The sequence below is a fragment of the Nilaparvata lugens genome, chromosome 5 (genome assembly GCF_014356525.2).
Source record: "Nilaparvata lugens isolate BPH chromosome 5, ASM1435652v1, whole genome shotgun sequence".
Lineage (NCBI taxonomy): Eukaryota > Metazoa > Arthropoda > Insecta > Hemiptera > Delphacidae > Nilaparvata > Nilaparvata lugens.
In genome coordinates this window covers 32,944,308-32,964,944 of record NC_052508.1, presented here as the reverse complement: position 1 = coordinate 32,964,944, position 20,637 = coordinate 32,944,308, and the positions used below count along the sequence as shown (strand labels likewise).

The 20,637-nt window shown below is 34.1% G+C and overlaps 1 protein-coding gene and 1 long non-coding RNA gene across 2 annotated transcripts in view; one reads left to right on the top strand and one right to left on the bottom strand.

Moving 5' to 3' along the window:
* The first annotated feature begins 7,466 nt into the window (after nucleotides 1–7,466).
* On the top strand, nucleotides 7,467–10,233 carry LOC120351327. The gene is made up of 3 exons (XR_005571322.1): nucleotides 7,467–7,527; nucleotides 8,819–8,937; nucleotides 10,100–10,233. It is a non-coding gene; the product is annotated as an uncharacterized LOC120351327 (long non-coding RNA).
* A 3,480-nt stretch (nucleotides 10,234–13,713) lies between these two features.
* LOC120351596 (cytochrome c oxidase assembly protein COX20, mitochondrial-like) overlaps nucleotides 13,714–20,637 on the bottom strand; it is a 31,547-nt gene continuing 24,623 nt past the window's right edge. Inside the window, exons 4-5 of the mRNA XM_039429451.1 lie at nucleotides 14,863–14,953; nucleotides 13,714–13,739 (exon numbers count right to left, since the gene is read on the bottom strand). Coding sequence (XP_039285385.1) covers nucleotides 13,714–13,739; nucleotides 14,863–14,953 — 117 coding nt within the window. The remainder of the gene's footprint in view (nucleotides 13,740–14,862; nucleotides 14,954–20,637) is intronic.

Here is a 20,637-nt window from a genome sequence, read left to right as displayed (position 1 = left end):
GATAATCACTAAAAACCATGGTGAAAAACATTTTCTCAGAAACGACTTGACCGATTTTTTTCAAATTCATACCCTGTATAGTTATTTATCAGCTTTATTAACTGGATTGAGTCTCCTTTCTGGGAAACTAATGGGGGGTCTAACTCATCCTTGAGAAATGGACTTTGTAGCCTCCTTCTCGTGCATGAGGTAGGTAGGTAGAGCAGTCTATAAAAATAACACATAGTCGAGATATTTCATTATTTGTAGAACAGCTGTTTTGACGACTTTTAAAAAATCATCGGATTTCACAATTTACACAAAGGAAAAAGTACTTGTCAGATCCTCATGGTATAAGGACCTTAAGTTTAGAATTTCAAGTCAATCGGTTGATTAGGAATGGAGTTATCGTGTTCACAGACATACACACATACACACACACACACACACATACACACACACAGACCAACACCCAAAAATCATGTTTTTGGACTCAGGGGACCTTGGAACGTATAGAAAACTTGAAATTAGGGTACCTTAATTTTTTTTGGAAAGCAATACTTTCCTTACCTATGGTAGTAGGGCAAGGAAAGTAAAAAAAAGATGAACCAAAAATTGAGTCTAAAATTGTAAATGGAGCATTTTTATATTCTCACCATTGAAGAATAGAAAAGTATACTCCTAAAATAATAGTAATAATTATTCTTTTAATTGTTTGATATATTTTTTTTCTTAGAAGTGAATGATGGGCTCATGTAATTGAAGCTCCTGAACTTACTAGAATAATAGTATTAAGAAGAGGAATTTCTATTGGGTTAAATGGGTGACTCACTTAGGAGGTCATTTTAACCCAATTTCAATACTGGGGGCAAGTCTAGAGTGTAAAATTCTTCAGAAAAATGACAAAAAAAACATAATTTCTAATAAAATAAATATAATTATGCCTATTTTAATTATTTCTTTTACAATTTTTGTGTGGTCACCTTTAATTGAAGATTCTCGTTTTACATCTCGTCATCATTGAGTTAAATTTAGTAATAAAGTTAAGGTAGACAGATAAAATGATATTGGGTTTCCATTTATTAAATAAATAATAATAATAATAATAATATCGTATGACCTGGCTGACTCAGGTCTGGTGTCAGAGTTTTCAGGTCGCAACAGATCAATTTCAGGGCCTCTGACATGATCTAACGACTGCTTTTTAGGCAGCCGGGACCGACGACTTAACGTGTCCATCCGAAACAAATTAAATTAATCAATCCAATCAATATAGTCAATATTGAAAATGACATTATGATGGGTCAAGGTCTTTTGGTTACTAAATGAAATGGATGATTTTTTTTCATATGGAACTTCTGAAGAGTATATAGTTATTAAAATAGAAAATACGTAAGCTTGAATTAGGGCAACTGATATTTCAAATAATATTAAAAAAATGTATTCATCCAATTAATGTAATAGTTTTAATTTCATTGATATTACCTAGTAGAGTTATTAACAAATGGCCTGCAATTATATTAGCAGAAAGTCGTACACTTAATGAAATTGGTCGAATTAAGTTTCTAATTGAATCTACTATAATCATAAATGGGATATGATGGGGGGTCCTCAAAGGTATAGATGACTAAATATAAGGTTGGTGAAGTTGAATCATCTATCAGTCATTAAAGAAATTCAAATGGGTAATCCAATTGCTGGGATACTGAAAGGTGTCTAGTAGAGTAAAAATATACGGTGAAATTCCTATTAAGTTAATAATTAAGATAAAGATGAAAATTGATTGTAGAATTAGTGTAAATTGTTTATTAAAATAAATAAAGTTTATTTCTTTTATAATTAATTTTTTTTAAATTAATTTCGTTATAGAATTTCGTGATTCTGATATTCAGAATTTATTACACTTCCATAGTGTAATTGAACTCATAAAGAGATCTTGCTAAATGGGGATACCATACATAATACAGTGTACAGAACAGTGTACATTCTCTGATAGGTTCCTAGTATTTTCATAACCAGGCCACCAAGTTGTTCCGGGGAAAGCTGTCCTCTACGCTTCGATATTATGATCACTCCAAGCATACAGAAGACAGCCAGACCAGACAGCACTGATCGAGGACTAATATAAGATCTTTCTCACTCAATCTCTCTTTCTTTTTCTCTCTTCTCTTATAATTTCAGAGAGTGATAAAGTCGAGGAGATGCACACACTGGAATGCGAAGGGTAAACACAATAATGCTGCAGCTGCATAGTAGGAGAGACGATAGTAGGAAGCAACGCTAGAAATCAACAACCTCCTCTCATATTTGATAGAGTAGTTTAGTGTTATTATTTTTGGTTGCAAAATTCGTCTATATTGTCATCTCGGCCAAACTGGAATAAGCTAGTAAGGCTACTAGCCAAATTCAATAATATAAGATTTCCAATAAAGTGAGTGGTCGAGCAGGATTCTACCATTTATGGTTCCGGAGCTACGAATTTTCAAAAAACGGGTATTTTCTAAGGGGTTTTCAAAATTATGCAAACCTACCACTTCTATCCTATACAACAAGGATATTTTTCTAGTATAGATAAAGAACCACACATCCCGCGATTTTACTGTTATTCAAGAGTCTCTAAAACGAGTAAGATACATGATAGAAACTTGCGATTGGTCTCAAATGAAAGATAATTACATGCTCTATAAGCTACGTTGCCTTAACCCCATCTTCCTTGACTGTTTATTATAGAAAAACTGTCGAGACTGTGAAAATGAGGAAAATATCGCAAATTTCTTGATTTTTTTAATCGAATCATATTTTTACAAAATTCATCTACCTTACATGAAAGAGGAGATTCTGTTCTCTGAATCAAAACCAAGTATCATTTTTTATCATTTCGGGTTACCGATATACACAGTTATGAATATAGAAATTGGCCATTTTCCTGTGTATCTAAATAGGGGCTAAAATACACTAAAAGTGGATTTTTTTATTTTTTCATCAAATTAAAATCATGATACATGATTTTGAACCGACTTGACGAGCTGAGAAGAATGAGCTGTAGGACGAGGAAATCTGATCATTGTGTCAAAAGTTATAAGTGTTTAAAGTTTTGATCCTTGATGAATCCTTATGATGTACCCCCCACTAGGAAATACTGAAATTTAATGTTTCTAACGGGTGATTCTCATAGAAAATAACCCGCGTGAGATGATTTCAGCGGAAATATGTATTTTTTTTTTTTTGTTAGGAAGGCCTTGAAAAGGTATTATAATGTAAAATTTGTATTTTGGCTGTAGGACATGATTTTCTATTTTTAGGTATATCCCCTCCCCCCACTACTAAATTCGAAAATTTCTAAGGAATCCTGTTCATAATGAACCGCTCTTTCACGGGATGTGTGGTTCTTTATCTATACTACAAAAATATCCTTGTTGAATAGGGTAGAAGTGGTAGGTTTGCATATTTTCAAAACCCCTTGAAAAATACCCGATTTTTGAAAATTCGTAGCTACGGAACCATAAATGGTAGAATCCTGCTCGACCACTCTCTTTATTGGAAATCTTATCCTCTTTAATTTTGTAGAGAATGATTTTTCTTGAGAAACTCAAGGTTCACGAGATAAAATGGGGAAAATTGAAAAAAGTCCGAAATTTTGGGGTTTTGGGGGTGAAGCCGCCCTCTGGCGTGTCAGCAAATTTCAGATTCGGATTCAGCGCCCCAAAATACATAAAGAACCGTAGATAAAAATTCTTTCGGGGCTGTTTCCTAAAAAACGACCATTTGACTGGACTATTATTTTAATAATATTATCTTAGATAATCTGCTAGAAAAAATAAGTTTCCACTCTAGTCTAATTAAAAATGCAAATGTATCATTGATTGTCATCGAATTCCGTTTTAAAAATTGGCAGCTCTAATGCACACTGGCGGGATTAAGATGTTCGCATCGACGAGATACAAGAGTGAAAAAGTTGCACTGGAGCACGAGAAAATCTCCAAAGAACTTTTGTCAGAAGGATGATTTGTCTTCACGTTCATCAGATCCAGCAGCGGACTGAAGTGGACGCACCACTTGCCTGTGAGAGATAAAGACAGCTCGTGTGGGAGAGAGACGTAGGCTTACTCTCATCACAGAAGAAAAGAGAAGGGATAATTTTTCACCAGTCACTTCTCCGTTGATAGAAAAACGTATTCTAGAGGTAAGGGAGGTTGACTGGTCGACTGAAGAGAATGAGTAGCAGAGAAGAGAATGGAGAATGGAAGGGAAGAGATGTGGACTGGACGCACAGTATTAGCAGATAAAGGACATTTGTCTTCATCAGTAGAGGCGATACCTTTCTTTCGTCCGACTTGCAATTACAATTTGCTGGCTACAAATGAAATTTCACCCATCACCAACCCATTACAATCATCGCATTCATCCATTGTTCAAAATAATATAATTTTCATTTGCTTTGTTGCAATCATCATTGAAAGTCATTCCAATCATTTCATCAATGAAACAAGTTCCCTAGAAGAAATCCTGCATTTCCATTTCAATAGAAATGGAACCCTTCAGAGAATTTCTCAGAAAATAATTCAGTTCTATTGTTTGAAATGCGAATAGAAAATTAGGCTAGTCGCATATTGAGACGCGACGCGACGTGACATGACGTTACCCGAGTCTGCTAGATGAGTGTTAATACCATAAGATCATATCATAACGTTCATGTGTAAGCTTGGTTTCAATGTGAACAATATAATAGAATCATATATTATATTAACTCTTCTAGACTCGGGTCACGTCGTGTCAAGTTGCCTCAATATGCGACTAGCCATACAAAGATTTTCTTTCAATTATGAAATTCGAATAATAATTTCAATTATCAGATTGTAAAGGCTTAAGAAGAATAATCAAAACATCCATGACAGTTATTTGAATAAGTTGCAAATGTCAGACTAAATTAGCGTTTCGAATTTTTCGAAAAGATGCATTGGATACGTCAAATTATTCAATCTGGATGATTATACGGAGATATTTACAACGCTTTAAGCTGCAGGTGACAAAAAGCCACATTGATCATTGAAAATGATGAATTTGATCTTTTGCAAGCGCTGTACTTCTTGCACAATATCATTCTCCTACATTGGTCGTTAAATTACTGTGGTGTATCTACTAGAGAGCTGTTGAAAGTGGTCTATTTTGTTTTATAATAAATATTGTTCTCTGTGTTAAATGAATGACAAGGCAAGAAAGCTTACCAAAAACCTTGTTACAAGTAAGGAGCATTAATGTAATGGAAGGATTTAGATGATTGCTTTGAATGTGGATGTCCATAATCTGAGAAGTTGAATTGAACAGGGAACAATATAGGCAAGTTGTAGTGTGCCGAAATTTATTTATTTTTTCAAAATTATAACTTTTCCAAGATAAAATTTTATTAGAGTGCTGGATTAACTTGCGATTCTCACGGTATCGGAGTAGTTTCATGATGTAATTCAGCACATTACGTAATTAAATTCTAATATTTCCTCTATTGTTTTCCAACGTTTTCCTTGAGTACTTAGAATTGTTGTAGACTCAAAATCATCATAAAAAAATCAATTGAACGTCCATTCTTTTGCTGAGTCTTCTACTTTGACTGAGGGAGTTTTCCTGTATTCTGTCCTTGTTAGTTTTATTCCTTTCTCATTCTATTGAGGGAAATTATTGTCGTCCCCACCACGTCCTTTGTAATTTGGTATTTTTTAATGTATAATATTGCTAGCCCTGATACCTATTTTTTGAGCCTGATTCGGTCGACTTGGAGACCTGAACTGGAGACCGCTTTTAAATTCTGTAGAGTACAGACATGTTTTGACGTGACGTCTAATAAATTGGTTTGCCGGGTGACACTTCAAGAAACTGCGTTACGTTCCCACGTTATGCGCTCACAATGAGAGCGAGTGAGAGCGTTCGTTTCGGTTCACGGTCGTCTGGAAAGAGCACGAATAGGAGCAGTGGCGAGCAACCAGCAGCGACCCGAACGCATTCACCTGGAGAGAGAGTGAAACGGAGCAGTCAACCTGCACAGGCGCCGCAAGCAATCTCCTGCGACTACGCCTGCTTAGGTGAAGTTGTAGTCAGTGAACTCTAAACTAAGAGTTAGAGTTACTTAGTTTAGAGTTCACTGGTTGTAGTAATCACAATGTTGTGGTTCAGTGCGAGATTCTTTGTATAAATTAATGTTTTCAATATATTTCTTTGTATAAATAAATGCTTTAAATTGTTACTATTATTTCATCCTTCTTCCTACTATACGAATGAATATTCACATTAAAATTATTTTACCACTCAAAGTCGTTGTCACGTAAAACTTTCGCCCGTATACCGACTTTACAGGCAACCATGCATTTTTTGAGCTAGATTATATCTTTGTCTGCTTGAATCATGACATACTCATCTTGTTTTTCGTTCTCTCCTGGAGACTAAAATTATATATTCCATCAGATTTAATCGCTTATCTTTTCTTCAATAACTTATTTATGAAGTATTTTATTTAATTCAGAGCGGTTGACTGCTGCACTTTATTATTATTGTAGGCTATGGATTGGTAACAGTCGAAAACCCATTTAAGGGTGAGTAACGAATATTTTATAGTATTGTTGTATTGTATTTATTTTGATAATTTCACTTGTATGTATCAGGTAACAACCCCTGATTTAACGATTTCCCGTTTTTTCATTTTCAATGTATTAATCAATTATTTTATGATCGAATTTTACTCAATTTTGTAGTCTTACATCTGAGATGTATGACGATATCCTAATGTACAAGAAAGTTATACTAAATGGAGTATCTTCTTACTCTTTATTTTATTGGTACAGTCATTTATATCTCTGACCTTTTGTAATTGTGAGTAAAGTTTGAAATACTCACTGGTTGTACTTCAACTGCAACTCTGTAACTAAAGGTGTGTTTTCGTAACGGGCAGACGACAGAATTCACTTTAAATTAACATTGGTTCGTATGGGAGTATTCACCCATCGGCAGAAAGTTGAGCAGAAAAAAAGAACTGTTCAAATCAGAGACGAACTGTCGTTCATTTTGCCGTTCTTTATAAGGCCTATCAACACAATGCTATTTTTCTTCGACCGATCACTGCTCGTGAACCGTTTTATCGAAAAAGAACTAATTTCGGGATTCTGTCGACGAGAACAGACAGCTTCGAATTACTTTTCTGCTCTGATCACGTGACACCGGCAGAAAAATCTTTCTCTGGATCAGACGCCATGTTCTTTTTAACCTCAATCTTTACTTGTTGGATGGTTTGTTTTGATTTATTATTTTGCTATTGGTTGTCAGATTTCGGATTGCTACTATTATACTGTGAAATTAATTTGCAGTGGAAAATTGAGGTATAAAATATTTCTATTGGTTTCTTTATTCTTATAATTTTTACAAGAGAAATTGAAAATGGATTTACAACAGAAAGGCGTGAAATTTTCAAAGTTCAAAGTTTTGTACTTTCCAGACCTGCACAACGAATTACCTATTTGAAAAATAGAATATGGTTAAAAATTGCTGATGTAATAGAGGATTCAAGTAAGTACACTTAAATTTCTCATAATAAAGTAGGCTAGATCTACCGTACACAATTATTTGATATAAATTTTATAAGTAGCCTACTAGCAGGCCTTTAATAACCTAGTCTCTAGGTCTAAACTGCTAACTTTTTCATTTTTCAGGAAGTTAGAAGTTGACAAAAGTTTATTTATTTAAAGTTTAATTTCTAGTATTTAATAATAATGTAAATCCTAGACTAGCTAGTTTGTGTATGGTAGAGAATTATCACAAGAAAGAGAGAAATCCAATCAACTGATTAGATTTAAACTCATTCAAGATTGATTGATTAGATTAACATTAAATAATCAGGTTCACAACATTATTCAACCAAGATAACATTTAGCATTTCATGATAAGATAGCATTTCATGCTAACAATCTTTTACACTTTCATTGAGTTGGCCTAATCACAAAATACATTTTTTATAATGCATCTAGTAGTTTTCACAAACAGATTTATTGAAAATAACATCATAATTTGACTTAGAAGTATTTCATTACATTTTAAGTCCTAAACTTCCATTATCCTTGTTGCACCTCAAAATATTGTAAACCCATAGTTTATCAATATAATAACAAAACTAACCTGACTATTAGAACATTTACTTTGTCTTTGGTAACTATCTATGAATTAATCTTCTTTTAATTTATAATTTAAAATCACTTGGAAACAATATTAAATATAGGCCTATTGTTATAGTAATAACTTGATCAGAGTCAGTGTAATTGAATATTGAAAGACTGCCATTGAAAAAATATAAAATAGGTACTATTTTTCTGGTTGACCATTGCTACCAAACTCATTTAAAACTACAATAGTAATGTATTCGAAAAACTTATTCATGCTCTATCGATCGATATATTGCGTGATGCCAGGTATATCAATGTGAATAGTATAAATTAAAACAGGAGACACACAACATAGATAGATTAAAAACACTGAAAAACTTACATTATAATCGGAAATTTTCGAGGAACTGTGTCCCCTTTCTCAATCGAGCAGAGAGTGTAATGTAAGTTTTTCAGTGTTTTTAATCTATCTATGTCGTGTGTCTCCTGTTTTAATTTATATTATAAAACTTTAAAGTGTTTTCTGTTAAGTGCTACGAATGTAAGTGTATACTTATAGTATGTATATCTAATGTAAATAGTTTATTGAGGCCCAGTTCACTTCTAGTTTATTCAAAGTTCAAACTATGTCTTATCATTGATGATTAACTTCACTTTATCTCCAAAATGAATATGTAGAAAGATTATTTTTCTTTTTTCAGGTACCATTTACAAATAAAATATTGAAGATAATGTGCTCAAAGGAAATGCATATGAATTCTTTTTTGTTGACCAGGATGGAACAATTCTTTGGAATCCATAGTTAGAATAAACTAGTTAGGTAAGATAAAATTCCACTCATTTTTTAAACTTTATATAGGTGATGTCATTTTATACAGTTTTACATTTTTTCAAAAAGTTTATCCACTTCAATGTTTTATTATCGATTTGATGGTAGATATTCAAATAGGAAGACTTAACTATGGTATGTGACTAAAATAATAGAAAAACTGATTGAATTTTGAAATCATTAATAGCTTACAGGAAATCTTAATATTTCGAAACTACGTGAAACCACATGAGATCAAGATGGACAGTTGAGAAGAGTGCTTAAAAAACAATGTATTCACTTATCATTCAGGGAATAGAGTTATTTATAATATTTGGGATTCCTTCCATAAATAAATAATTTATGTAACATTATCTAATAATGTGATAACATTACATCAATAATTTGATGTTAATTTTGTTTTTAAAACACTCTTCTCAACTGTCCATCTTGATCTTGAGTGTATGTTGACTTTATGAATAGATGACTTCAAAAATTAACCCAGCAAGTGCTGCTGGAAAACTCTGAATAATAGCTTTTAATGACAGTGATTCCACCTTTTAAAATTTATGATGAAATAAATTCATGGATGAAATACCTGCATTGTTTTGAGAGAGATTTATGTATTTACAGTTTGGTATTCATTTTCAAATCACTTAGTTCTACTTATAATGTTGTAGATAATCATCATTTCAGATTAAGCAATTAATTTATTGATTATTTCCATTTGTTTCATTGAACTTGTTTCTCTAAATGTAGAACTGAGAATTACTTTATGCAGTACATTTTGGAAGAGTTAAGTGAACCAAACGGTCGAGAAGTAGGCCTACTGACCACAGAAATAAATGAATTGTTCATGGTATCCAAAAATATGTTGTTCACCAACAAGTTCTTTTGACCTTGGGGCACACTGATTAATCCCAATTCCTGCATGGAGATTTATTTATTTAATCAATCATTCAGAATTACACAACTTACAGATTGATGCTAATAATAATTCAACTGATTGTTGGTTTATTGGAATTTCTCATATAATATTACTTTGTCATTATTGGAGGGTTCCTTCCCAAGAAATATAATTAAAAACTTATACAGATTACAATCAATTTCAGAATTCACTTTGCAAAGTTTTTTTATAATGAATAATAAATTATCTATAACTTTTTGATTTCAGGCCTAGTGGTGTACCAGCCAGAAGTAGATTCCAAAAATGCTAGAAGTATTGTAAAGCACTTATCTATTAATTTGAATTCAAATTAACTATTTATCGATAGAGCTTCAATGGGCCTTTGAAGTTGAATACGGTACAAGAAGGTAGGCCTACCTATACACGATGTGATTCAAAGAACAAGCATTGACTCTTTGAAGGCAATTGATTCTAGTTAATAATAATTATATTTATATCTTATTAATAATGGAATGCATCTAGTTAATAAAATGATAAATATCTTATTAATAATGAAATACAATCAGTTACTTCAAATTTACCCTTAGCATAGGAAATGAGAAGTTAACTCTTTGATTGACATGGATTTAAAGCATAGAATAAAGAATAATTGAAGTAACTAATTTATTGTGGAGACGTTATCTGAGTTTTAAAATAATAATTTTATAATTACCTCTTGGACAACCCAAAAAGTTCATTACCCATAACACATAAAGCAAAATTCATATCAAAGAACTAGTTCTTTGAGTGTTACTGTTTCTGCCCGCTTGGGTGCGCTGCAATCGATTCTGCTTCTGCCCGTTACGAAAACACAGCTTTAGATTTCAAAATCTAAAATTGAAACCTAAAATTTTTCTACCGATTTTATCTTAATATTTTATGTAAATTGTATGTATGTATTGTATTCATATCTATAGTGCGAGTATGTATCTCAGTATCTAGTGAATCATTACCAATTATTATCCTTCAGTGTGGTAGTGATAGGTATCCGTATTAAATGGAATATTAAGATGACATAAAGAGATATTGCCAGTTCGACATAATTTATTTGAACAATCTCATAAATTGTGGAGCATCTCATGGCTCAAATAAATTTTGTGGAATTAACAACATCGCTTCTATTTCAACTGAATGTGGAGAAATTCCACCATATCTTTGTTCATAGTCTAAATGAAATGAAATAACTGGAATGAATGTTACTCTTGTATAAAAATATTAAGGAACTGGTTTCAGTTGTTACACTATCAGTCTCTAGGTACTAAACTGGAAGCTTAAACACTGAAAAGTCTAATGCATATAAAACGTAATGCATATGGTAAAAGTTTAATGCATATATATATACGATATATCAATCACAATACTCAATCCCAATCACAGTATGCAATTACAATCTATATTATGATTAAATTATGGAAGTCCAGAAAATATCTAAACAGGAGTTGAATTTGCAATAAATAAATTTCAAATTTATTGAAATGCCAAATTTTCGATTAGCTCTTGATAAGAATAATGTTTTATTGATGTTATTCCTATTTTTATTTTCTTCCTGAAAATCAGTTTCTCACAGAGAAAAACAAATAAACTTATCTTACTAATAAGCATAGAATATACGGTACTGCTAGTAATTGAGCAAACAGTGAATGTTTGTTTAGTGGGAAGCGTTGAATGCAATAATGTGACGGTCTAACATTTCAGGAAACATTCAGTGTTATGGCTGATAATGCCACTGCAATGAGGGACCCAATATTCTACAGATGGCATGCCTTAGTTGATGACATTTTCCAAAAATACAAACAAACTCTGACACCATATTCAGCTCAACAGGTGAGGAAATACAATTTAATCCTAATTCAATGAAAATAGTGCAATCAAAAGTTTTTATTTTATCACTACCATATTTTTATCCCTTTATGATACACAAAGGTACTGAAAAAATGTAATTGTCTCAAAAAGCGAAGGATTCATGATGATTCATAAAGGTTTTATAATAACAAACATGTAAAGCCACCATCCAAGAGATTTTGGATATGGAATAAATTTAAATTATTCAATCAAGGAGATTGGTGAATGAGCTAATGTATGAACTAATCATGATACTCAGATCATAATATGGAGTTTCATACTAATAACAAACTTTTGTTAGTAATATTTCACTTTGTATCTACGAAACAGGTTAATTAACATAACTTATTTTACGAATTTCAGAGAAATGTAGCTGACTATATAGTAGTTTATTATAGACTATGCCTTTCGTATCAAGCTTTTTTTTAATGCCATACTTCCAATTACTATATCATAATTTGATTGTAACTACCATGATTTGCATACCCATATACGGTACGGTAGCCTAAATCATATTCTTTCGCTATCAATATTTCATGAAACCCTCAAATATAATTTGTACATAAGACATTTGTTTACTATTTTAGATTTACTTTTTCCGTATTCCGCAATTTTATAGGAATCCTATTATTGTCCAGTTGAAAATTGCATTCATTTATGATTCATTCATTTCATTTATACAGTAAGTACATGTTTATTCGACAGAGGCTGGCTCAAACAGCACTCTGGTTTGTGGACTGTATCAATTACATCGAGAACTTTTGGGTTGTCTGGTGTCGGGTAGCAAGTTGAACAATTGAAATGGCTAAGTGCACAATAACATAGGCCTACCTTCATGTCCAAATCCTCCTTGCTTCCAGGATCCCGGGTCCAGATCACAATACGAGACAAGACAACACTTGTAATAAATCACAATAAATAATCAATAGATCACTTTGCAAAAATCGACATTATGAGAAGTGAGCTGTTTGATTGGCTGTCAATCGGCAACTGGCGATTATGCTATGCGCATCACCGTATAATTGCCCCCTCCACCACACAACACCAGAAATAAAGGGGAACCTTCATATAACGTCCGAACAGTACATTATCAAAATGATAGGAAGATGAAAATTAAGGTAGCCTTGTGCTATTCCTCTTCCAAATTTAGATAACACATAGTCCAAAATGGGACTATTTCAGAGGACTATTATTTTTCAATTTATAAATTTCAACTACTTATATATCAATGTAATTATTATTAATTTCATCACTGAATATCAGGCACTTTTCACGTACTTCATGAAGTACGTAGGTACTTCGGTGTTTTAGACGTACTTCTGACTATCACTATCACAATATTTCATAAGACCTATACTATTTTTGCAGCTTGATTTCAACAGAATAAGGGTGGCAAGTATCGATGTAAACAGCCAGAACTCTCCGCGTAGTACTTTGGTATTTTAGTCATACTTTGGTATTTTAGATGAGCCATCACAATCTACAATATATTTCATACGAATTGTACAATTTGTTTTGTTTGTGTATGTGTATTCTTGAATACTCATTCGAGGATCGAGCTGTAAATATGCCTTGCTGTCGAAGGAGGGCTTCCGAATTCGCCGACTGAGATGGCCGGTGATATTGGACATCTGACCTTGCCGTGCAGGGCTGAAAGACGATCTTCGATCTGACGCCACTAGCCCGATGCCTGGAGGCCATCACCCCTCAAACCAATAGAATTGGGATCACTTTATTGATACGATTCAAGTCTGCAGACCTCAGGGCCTAGCACAATTTCAACAACTAAGCCTTCTCCGAAAAAATCATTTGTCACCAGGAGATCGGCTTAGTAGTAGTAGTAGTAGTAATACAAGAAAAACATGTCCTGAATGCATTCAGCCTACTTATAAGATGTCGCTATAAATAGTACTAAAATGTATTTAACCTGTGAAAGGGGTTCATTAGAATATTGAACCTAGACCAGTCAAGATGCGAGAGAAATTTCCAAGAAACTCAAGTCAAGCACCACTTGGTATAAAGCACACTGGAAATCAACAAATTAACTAATATCACTCTGAATTCAATCCACAAACTACAAGTTGGCAACAAGCCAAGTTACACGGTGGAGCAATGATACTACTTGACGAAGCTTCAATTTGCATTAATTTCGTGTTAGTTCAAGCTAAACAACTTTAGATCAATAAAGTAATTGGTATATTAAATCAACTTCATAGGTTCTCCACAGTTAAACACAGTCTACCTGGCAGATACCAACACAGTAAACTAAACTATACAAGATATGTAAATTTCACTGAGAACTGTGTATTTTAGTGGTGCAAATGTATGCTATTCATTCAACCACCATTTTCTATCAAACAGTATTCTAGAGTACATTGGTTGAGTTCAAAGCCACTGATCAATTCCATTGGGTGTTTTTTACGTTCAGTAAAAAACCTGATCACAGATGAACCACAGATTGGAAAGTCAGCTAGTATCTTGACGCCATAATCCGCCATCTTGAAAGAAAGTGTAGCATTGTAATACAGCAGTAGTTTTAATTTCTAACAAGATGATGCAGTCATGTGTCGTGGTCTTGGTGCACTCAAATCTTGGTTAGATTGATACCTTTCATTTTGTGTATACTCTGTGGCTGAACGGTTGCTCATGAGTCATGACTGACAGATTTTTCCCTTGTTGGTCATATTTTGTAAACAAAACTAGAACTTAACCTATTTCATTGTAATCAATTAAAATGGAAAACCATCAGGTGATTGGAGTAGTTTTAAATGCTTTGTAAAATATTTTAAATATTATTGAATTTATGTAATCATGCATTTCTCTGCTCCCAAATACATTATAATGGAGTCCATCATTTGTAAACAACCTCATATTGAGCCATGTATGTTTACGTTCAGCTACTCTATTTACGTTCTTTTCAATCAGTGGAAAAGTACGATTAACTGATCAGTGAACGAACCAGATTTTTCTTATCAGTTAGACCAAAGACCTTGAAGAGGTATAAACGCACAATACCTATGCCTTCCCAATGCTAGCTCTTACTTGGAATTAAAGGTTCCATTGAGGTATTTTAGCACGAGATATTATGTAATATATATTTTTTGTAATATTATTGATCACAGAAATCTTAGTAGTATAAAAAGGGTGACTCTGGCACACAAGTCTGCCAGAGTCGCCCTTCACATCAAGGTCTTCCAAGTTGACCAAACCTAACATCAAGGTCACCGAAGGCAACCAAACCTAAAAGGAATTAGAAAAAAAAAATTAAAAAAAAAATTTTTTTTTTTAAATTTGAAAAAAAATTTTAAAAAAATAATAAAAAAAAAATTAAAAACATATAGAATCGGGAATAAATGAAAAAAAAATTAAAAACAGATAAAATCGGGAATAAATGAAAAAAAACTCTGGGCTCTGAACTCTGAACTTGGGGCTCTGAACTCTGAACTCGGGGCTCTGAACTCTGAACTCGGGGCTCTGAACTATGAACTCGGGGCTCTGAACTCGTGGCTCTGAACTCTGAACTTGGGGCTCTGAACTCTGGACTCTGGACTCAGGCTCTGAACTCTGGACTTCTGGACTCTGGACTCAGGCTCTGAACTCTGGACTTCTGGACTCTGGGCTCTGAACTCTGGACTTCTGGACTCTAGACTCGGGGCTCTGAACTCTGGACTTCTGGACTCTGGACTCGGGGCTCTGAACTCTGGACTTCTGGACTCTAAACTCTGAACTCAAATGTCCTGCATCGTTGAAAATGTCTGTCAATGAGATAATACCATGATTAGTTCCTCCTCCTCAAGCTCAATCACTGCATCCCGCAGACATAGCTCACTGTTTGACAACATGTCGCAGTAGATGGAATACCTCTCAGTGCTGACAAGCCATCTTATACCAAACAGAGAAAAGTGGTGGTGGTGGGGATAACCTTCCTTGTCAACAGGTCTATGACAATGCCACCCCATCATAACTCACTTCTCAATTCTTTGTTATCATTGGTATGAAGAAGTATCATATTCTATATAATTTAAGTCTTTAAACATGAATCCTCTATGGTGTAGTGGTTGAGCTTGAGGAGGAGGAACTAATCATGGTATTATCTTGTTGACAGACATTTTCAATGATGCAGGAGTTCAGAGGAGTTCATTTGAGTTCAGAGTTTAGGGTCCAGAGTCCAGAAGTCCAGAGTTCAGAGCCCCAAGTCCAGAGTCCAGAGTTCAGAGCCCCGAGTCCAGAGTCCAGAGTTCAGAGCCTGAGTCCAGAGTCCAGAGTTCAGAGCCCCGAGTTCAGAGTTCAGAGCCCCAAGTTCAGAGTTCAGAGCCCTGAGTTTTTTTTTTTTCATTTATTCCCGATTTTATGTGTTTTTAATTTTTTTTTTCATTCATTCCCAATTTTATGTTTTTAATTTTTTTTTTTTTCAATTTATTCCCGATTTTATGTGTTTTTAATTTTTTTTTTTTTTTTTTTTGTAATTTTTTTTTATTTTTTTTTTAATTTTTTTCTTCATTTTTTTTTGAGGTTAGGTTTGATTGACTTGGTTGACCTTGAGGTTAGGTTTGGTCAACTTGGGTGACCTTGAGGTTAGGTTTGGTTTGACTTGGGTGACCTTGAGGTTAGGTTTGGTTGACTTGGTGACCTTGAGGTTAGGTTTGGTCAACTTGGAAGACCTTGAGGTGAAGGGCGACTCTGGCACACTTGTGTGCCAGAGTCGCCCTTTTTATACTACTAATCTTCAAGATCTTTAGTATGTAATAATCTTCCAGGCTGTCCCCTTAATGACCGATTTCAATTCCAAATAATCTAGCGCTGCATGTGAGTCTATGCATCGTTCAAAGACAAAACAGTACATCGTTCAGAGTCACGTTCACTCACCGATCTCATCGTTCACTCACCGATCAGTGGCTTTGAACTCAACCAGTGTCGAAGTGCAGCTGAAGACTAATGTAATTAATAAGCTAAGTTGATAGAATGTGCAGATATTATTTACTGTTACACTTGAGAATTATTTCTCATTGGCATTGTAATAAATCGTAGGTTTGATCATGTTATGAAAACGAATTGAATTTTTAAATACTTATTGATATCTTCATGTTATTAAAAATGGACTATACCAATTAATTATTATTTTATTATTATACTGGATGATGTATACTATGGGTCATTCATTCTTTTATATTTTGCATTTTGAAAGTCGAGCTCTAAATGATCGATCACGTACAGGTTCTCTCAAGGGTGGAACCTTTCTTAAAACATTCTAATATATCAAAATTGTTTCAGGTTGAAATAAATCTCACTTTTCTACATTCATATACGAGTAAATTTGAGAATCCTTTTAGATAGTACACCAATACTATGAATACTAATACTATTAATACTAACGATGATATTTATGCAAGACTATAAGTCCATATTGTAAGAGGTGAGTTAAAAAGGTTTTAAATAAAAGGAAGTGAGTGCTAAGCGATTAGAATGGCAATGACATTAAAACGAGATTAAACTTATCTAATTTGAAATAAACTTAGTTATAATGGCAGGGGAGGGTCGAGGGTCAAAATATCCAGTTATAATCCGGCAATTCACATGTGGTTGAGAGGGAGGAAGGGGAGGGGAGCTATTTGATAAACCGGCCGTAATAAAACAGCTTTATGGCTGGCAATTCTGAAATGAGTGGTGTCTATGGGTGGGATGGGGTTGGGGTGATGTACAAAAAGGATTGAGCGCGCAAAAATAAGAAGAAGTAGTTGATAATGATGAGGGAGAGAAGGGGGTGGGGGGGGTCTAGTGGTGAGGACCGACAAAGAAGTTGAAATAGACGAACAAATAACAAGCAGGCAGCGCACGCCACACTACTGAGCAAGAGTGAGTGGACGAAAGAGTAGAACAGGAACAAGAGGTGAGCGCCTCGACAAGGAGAAGAGAGAAACAAGTTCAGTAAGAAATAAAAATACTGGAAAAATACGTGGAAGAAGGAAAATGCTACAGAACGAGGAGAAAAAGGAGAAGAAAAATTGTAAGAAAATAGAGAGGCGGGAGGAGTTTGATAAAAAAGAGAGAATGGATGGGCAGAGAATAGGAGAAAACGGGATAAGAAGAAGAGAAAGGAAACTACGAAAATGAAAAGATGATTATGGAAAATTGAATGAATGAATGGACGAGGAAGAGGAAGAATTAGAGAAGAAAGGATAAGAAGGATTACAATATGAATGAGGCAAAGGATAAAAATAAGGTGGGGATAGAAGAATATACGAAGATAAGCGAAAAGGAAGATGAAGAAGGCGAAAGTGAAGGAGGGGAGAGGAGACCAGAAAAGACAGAAGAGGAACCAAGTTGTTTCCAAAGTTACTTTCCATTGGTGTTCTGTTCTGTCATGTGACCATGTCGTCGAACCCACATGTCTGTGGAGGAAAGAGAAAGAGCACGACCAACTCTTCGAGACCAAGTCTAATCCGTTCCAACGACTGCCGTCTAGTTTTCGTACTGAATTTCCTTATTTGAATTGAACAATGCTTGAAAATCGTTGTATGGTCAAACCAAATACGGAGCCCGGACATTTAGAAACGAAACGAAAGTACACAGCATCAAATTCTATTTTCCAGAGAAAGACTGAAAAAACAAAGAATTTGGAGTGACAGATGTAAGAAAAGTTGTGGGAAGTTTGAAGAGGATGAAAGAGAGTGGAGAGAGAATGAAACACAAACTGAGCGACGGCTTAATTAATGACTGAGAGAGACCAAGAAAATACGGAAAACTGAGACATTACAGGAGAGAAAAAGAGTGACTTAGCCAGGGTGAGAGGAAAGCAGATACAGTTTTAATAAGATTATTGTTGGGTGCATCTGGCAAACAACGTTAGTCACATTATTGGATCGATTCATTGTGGTTGCGGTGCAAGCTGACTGCTGAGAATCCCTCATTATTGGATTATGTTTCACAATAATTAGCTTTCAACTTTCAACCGTTCTATTGATTTCAGTCTCATGAGTTGGATTGGGAGTTTGTCTATTGGATTAATTCTCATGAGTTGATACTGATCGTGAGAAGTAATATGAGTTAGGCTAGTTTCACATTCATTCGGTTCGTTTCGTTTTCGGCAAATTCCGATAAGTGTGGAACGGTAATTCGGTTTGAATTCGGTACCGAATAGAAACAGCATAGAACCGAACGCCCACTTGACACTAATAAATTCCATCAGGTTTCAATTCGTTGCTGGCGAGACGCTACTTTCACACACTTTCGGTTCGTTTCGTTTTCGATTCGTTTTCGGCAAATTCCGATAAGTGTGAAACGATGATTCGGTTTGAATTCGGTACCGAATAGCAACCGCATAGCACCGAACGCCCCCTCGACACGAATAGGTTTCATCATATTCGAATTCGTTGCTAGGGAAACGGGAAAAAACAAAGTCTTTTACACACGCTTGCCTTTTTGTTTTTATTTTAACCTGATATCGTGATTATCTGTTTCAAAATTTTCCAAGTCAAAATCATATGGTCAATTCATTTCTGTTAGTTCACAGGAACATTTCTTTCTCAAATGAATAATTTGCTAAAAATTGATTTTCTATAAAAAATATGAAAGATATAAATTGAAACTCAGGGAGAATTTTTATTATTTTTTTTATTTTTCCACGAATATTACATGATTTCATCAATGGAGAGAAGAGATGAAGTTTATTATATACCATGTGTCAAAACAAGAACAAATTTCCAATTCAAAAAAATCATCTCTCTGAACATCAAAAATTAACAAAATTAAAAAGAAACTATTCAAATCATTCACAATTTTTAATTAATTTTAAAATTTTGTTGTTCAAGAAATAACATGGTATCACAATTAAACACAAGCTGTTATATTTAAATATACAAGCATGAACTGTGAAAATCCAGACACAGCTGTGTTGAGAAGAAAATACCTAATTGGAACCGTACGAATTAAAACCTGACATGTATGAAAGCCTCATTCGTTTTCGGTAACGAACCGAACCGAACCGAAAACGTACCGAACCGAATGAAACCGAAAGCGTGTGAAGCTAGCCTTGAAGACTGCACATTCGGTCAAAGTAGGATCTGTAAGTGGAGTGTATTTTTTAGAAGTATTTTAGATGCATTGATTTGATCAAGTAGTCTTATTTCTAGTGAAAAATTATTTTGAATGAGCTAGAAAAAGTATCTTTCAATTATATAAAATTAATCAAATTTTCAATTGGAGTATAAATGGAAGATATCATGGATGGAATGAGTAAGGATTATATGAAATAGGACAACTAAAATTGAAGAAAAGAAGTGGCGGAAAATTATTTTTTAACTGGGCTCAAATTCTGAATAATATTATTTGGAAATAATATTTATTTCCAACCAGAATAGAATGGGAGATGAGAATAGAGTAATTTAATTAACTCGGACATTTATTTGATGAGTTGGGAAAGTGAAACAGATTCAACAAAGGATATCTCATTCTTTCCACGCCTGCTTGGATGAATAAATCACATTTGTCAGGAGGAAAAACTGATGTGACCCAGCTTGCCATAGATATTACGTGGAAGTACGCTTTTCCGATCGAGAAAACAGATTCGTGCCCGGAAAAGCCTCGGGAACGGCGATTTGTCTCGTATCTGTAAGCGATGCCCCAGGGCCCACCCGATATTCAATTCATTTGCAAATGATGGAGAAGTTTTTGCAAGGCCGGCGAACGGGATCGCGGCACAAAATTGAAAATGTAAAAGATTTGTAAACTGAGTGAGTTGGGAGATATGACCGAATACAGGCGAGAGAACGAGATGAAATATAGTTTGTTTTATTTTCGTTTGAGAGATTCCAAATTTTCGACCACTGTTATATAAACTTCACTTTTAATCGAAAATGTTGAAGATTCCAACAAATACTTTCATTCGTATTCAGATTAAAGAATAAAATAAATTTAATTGAGGCGAT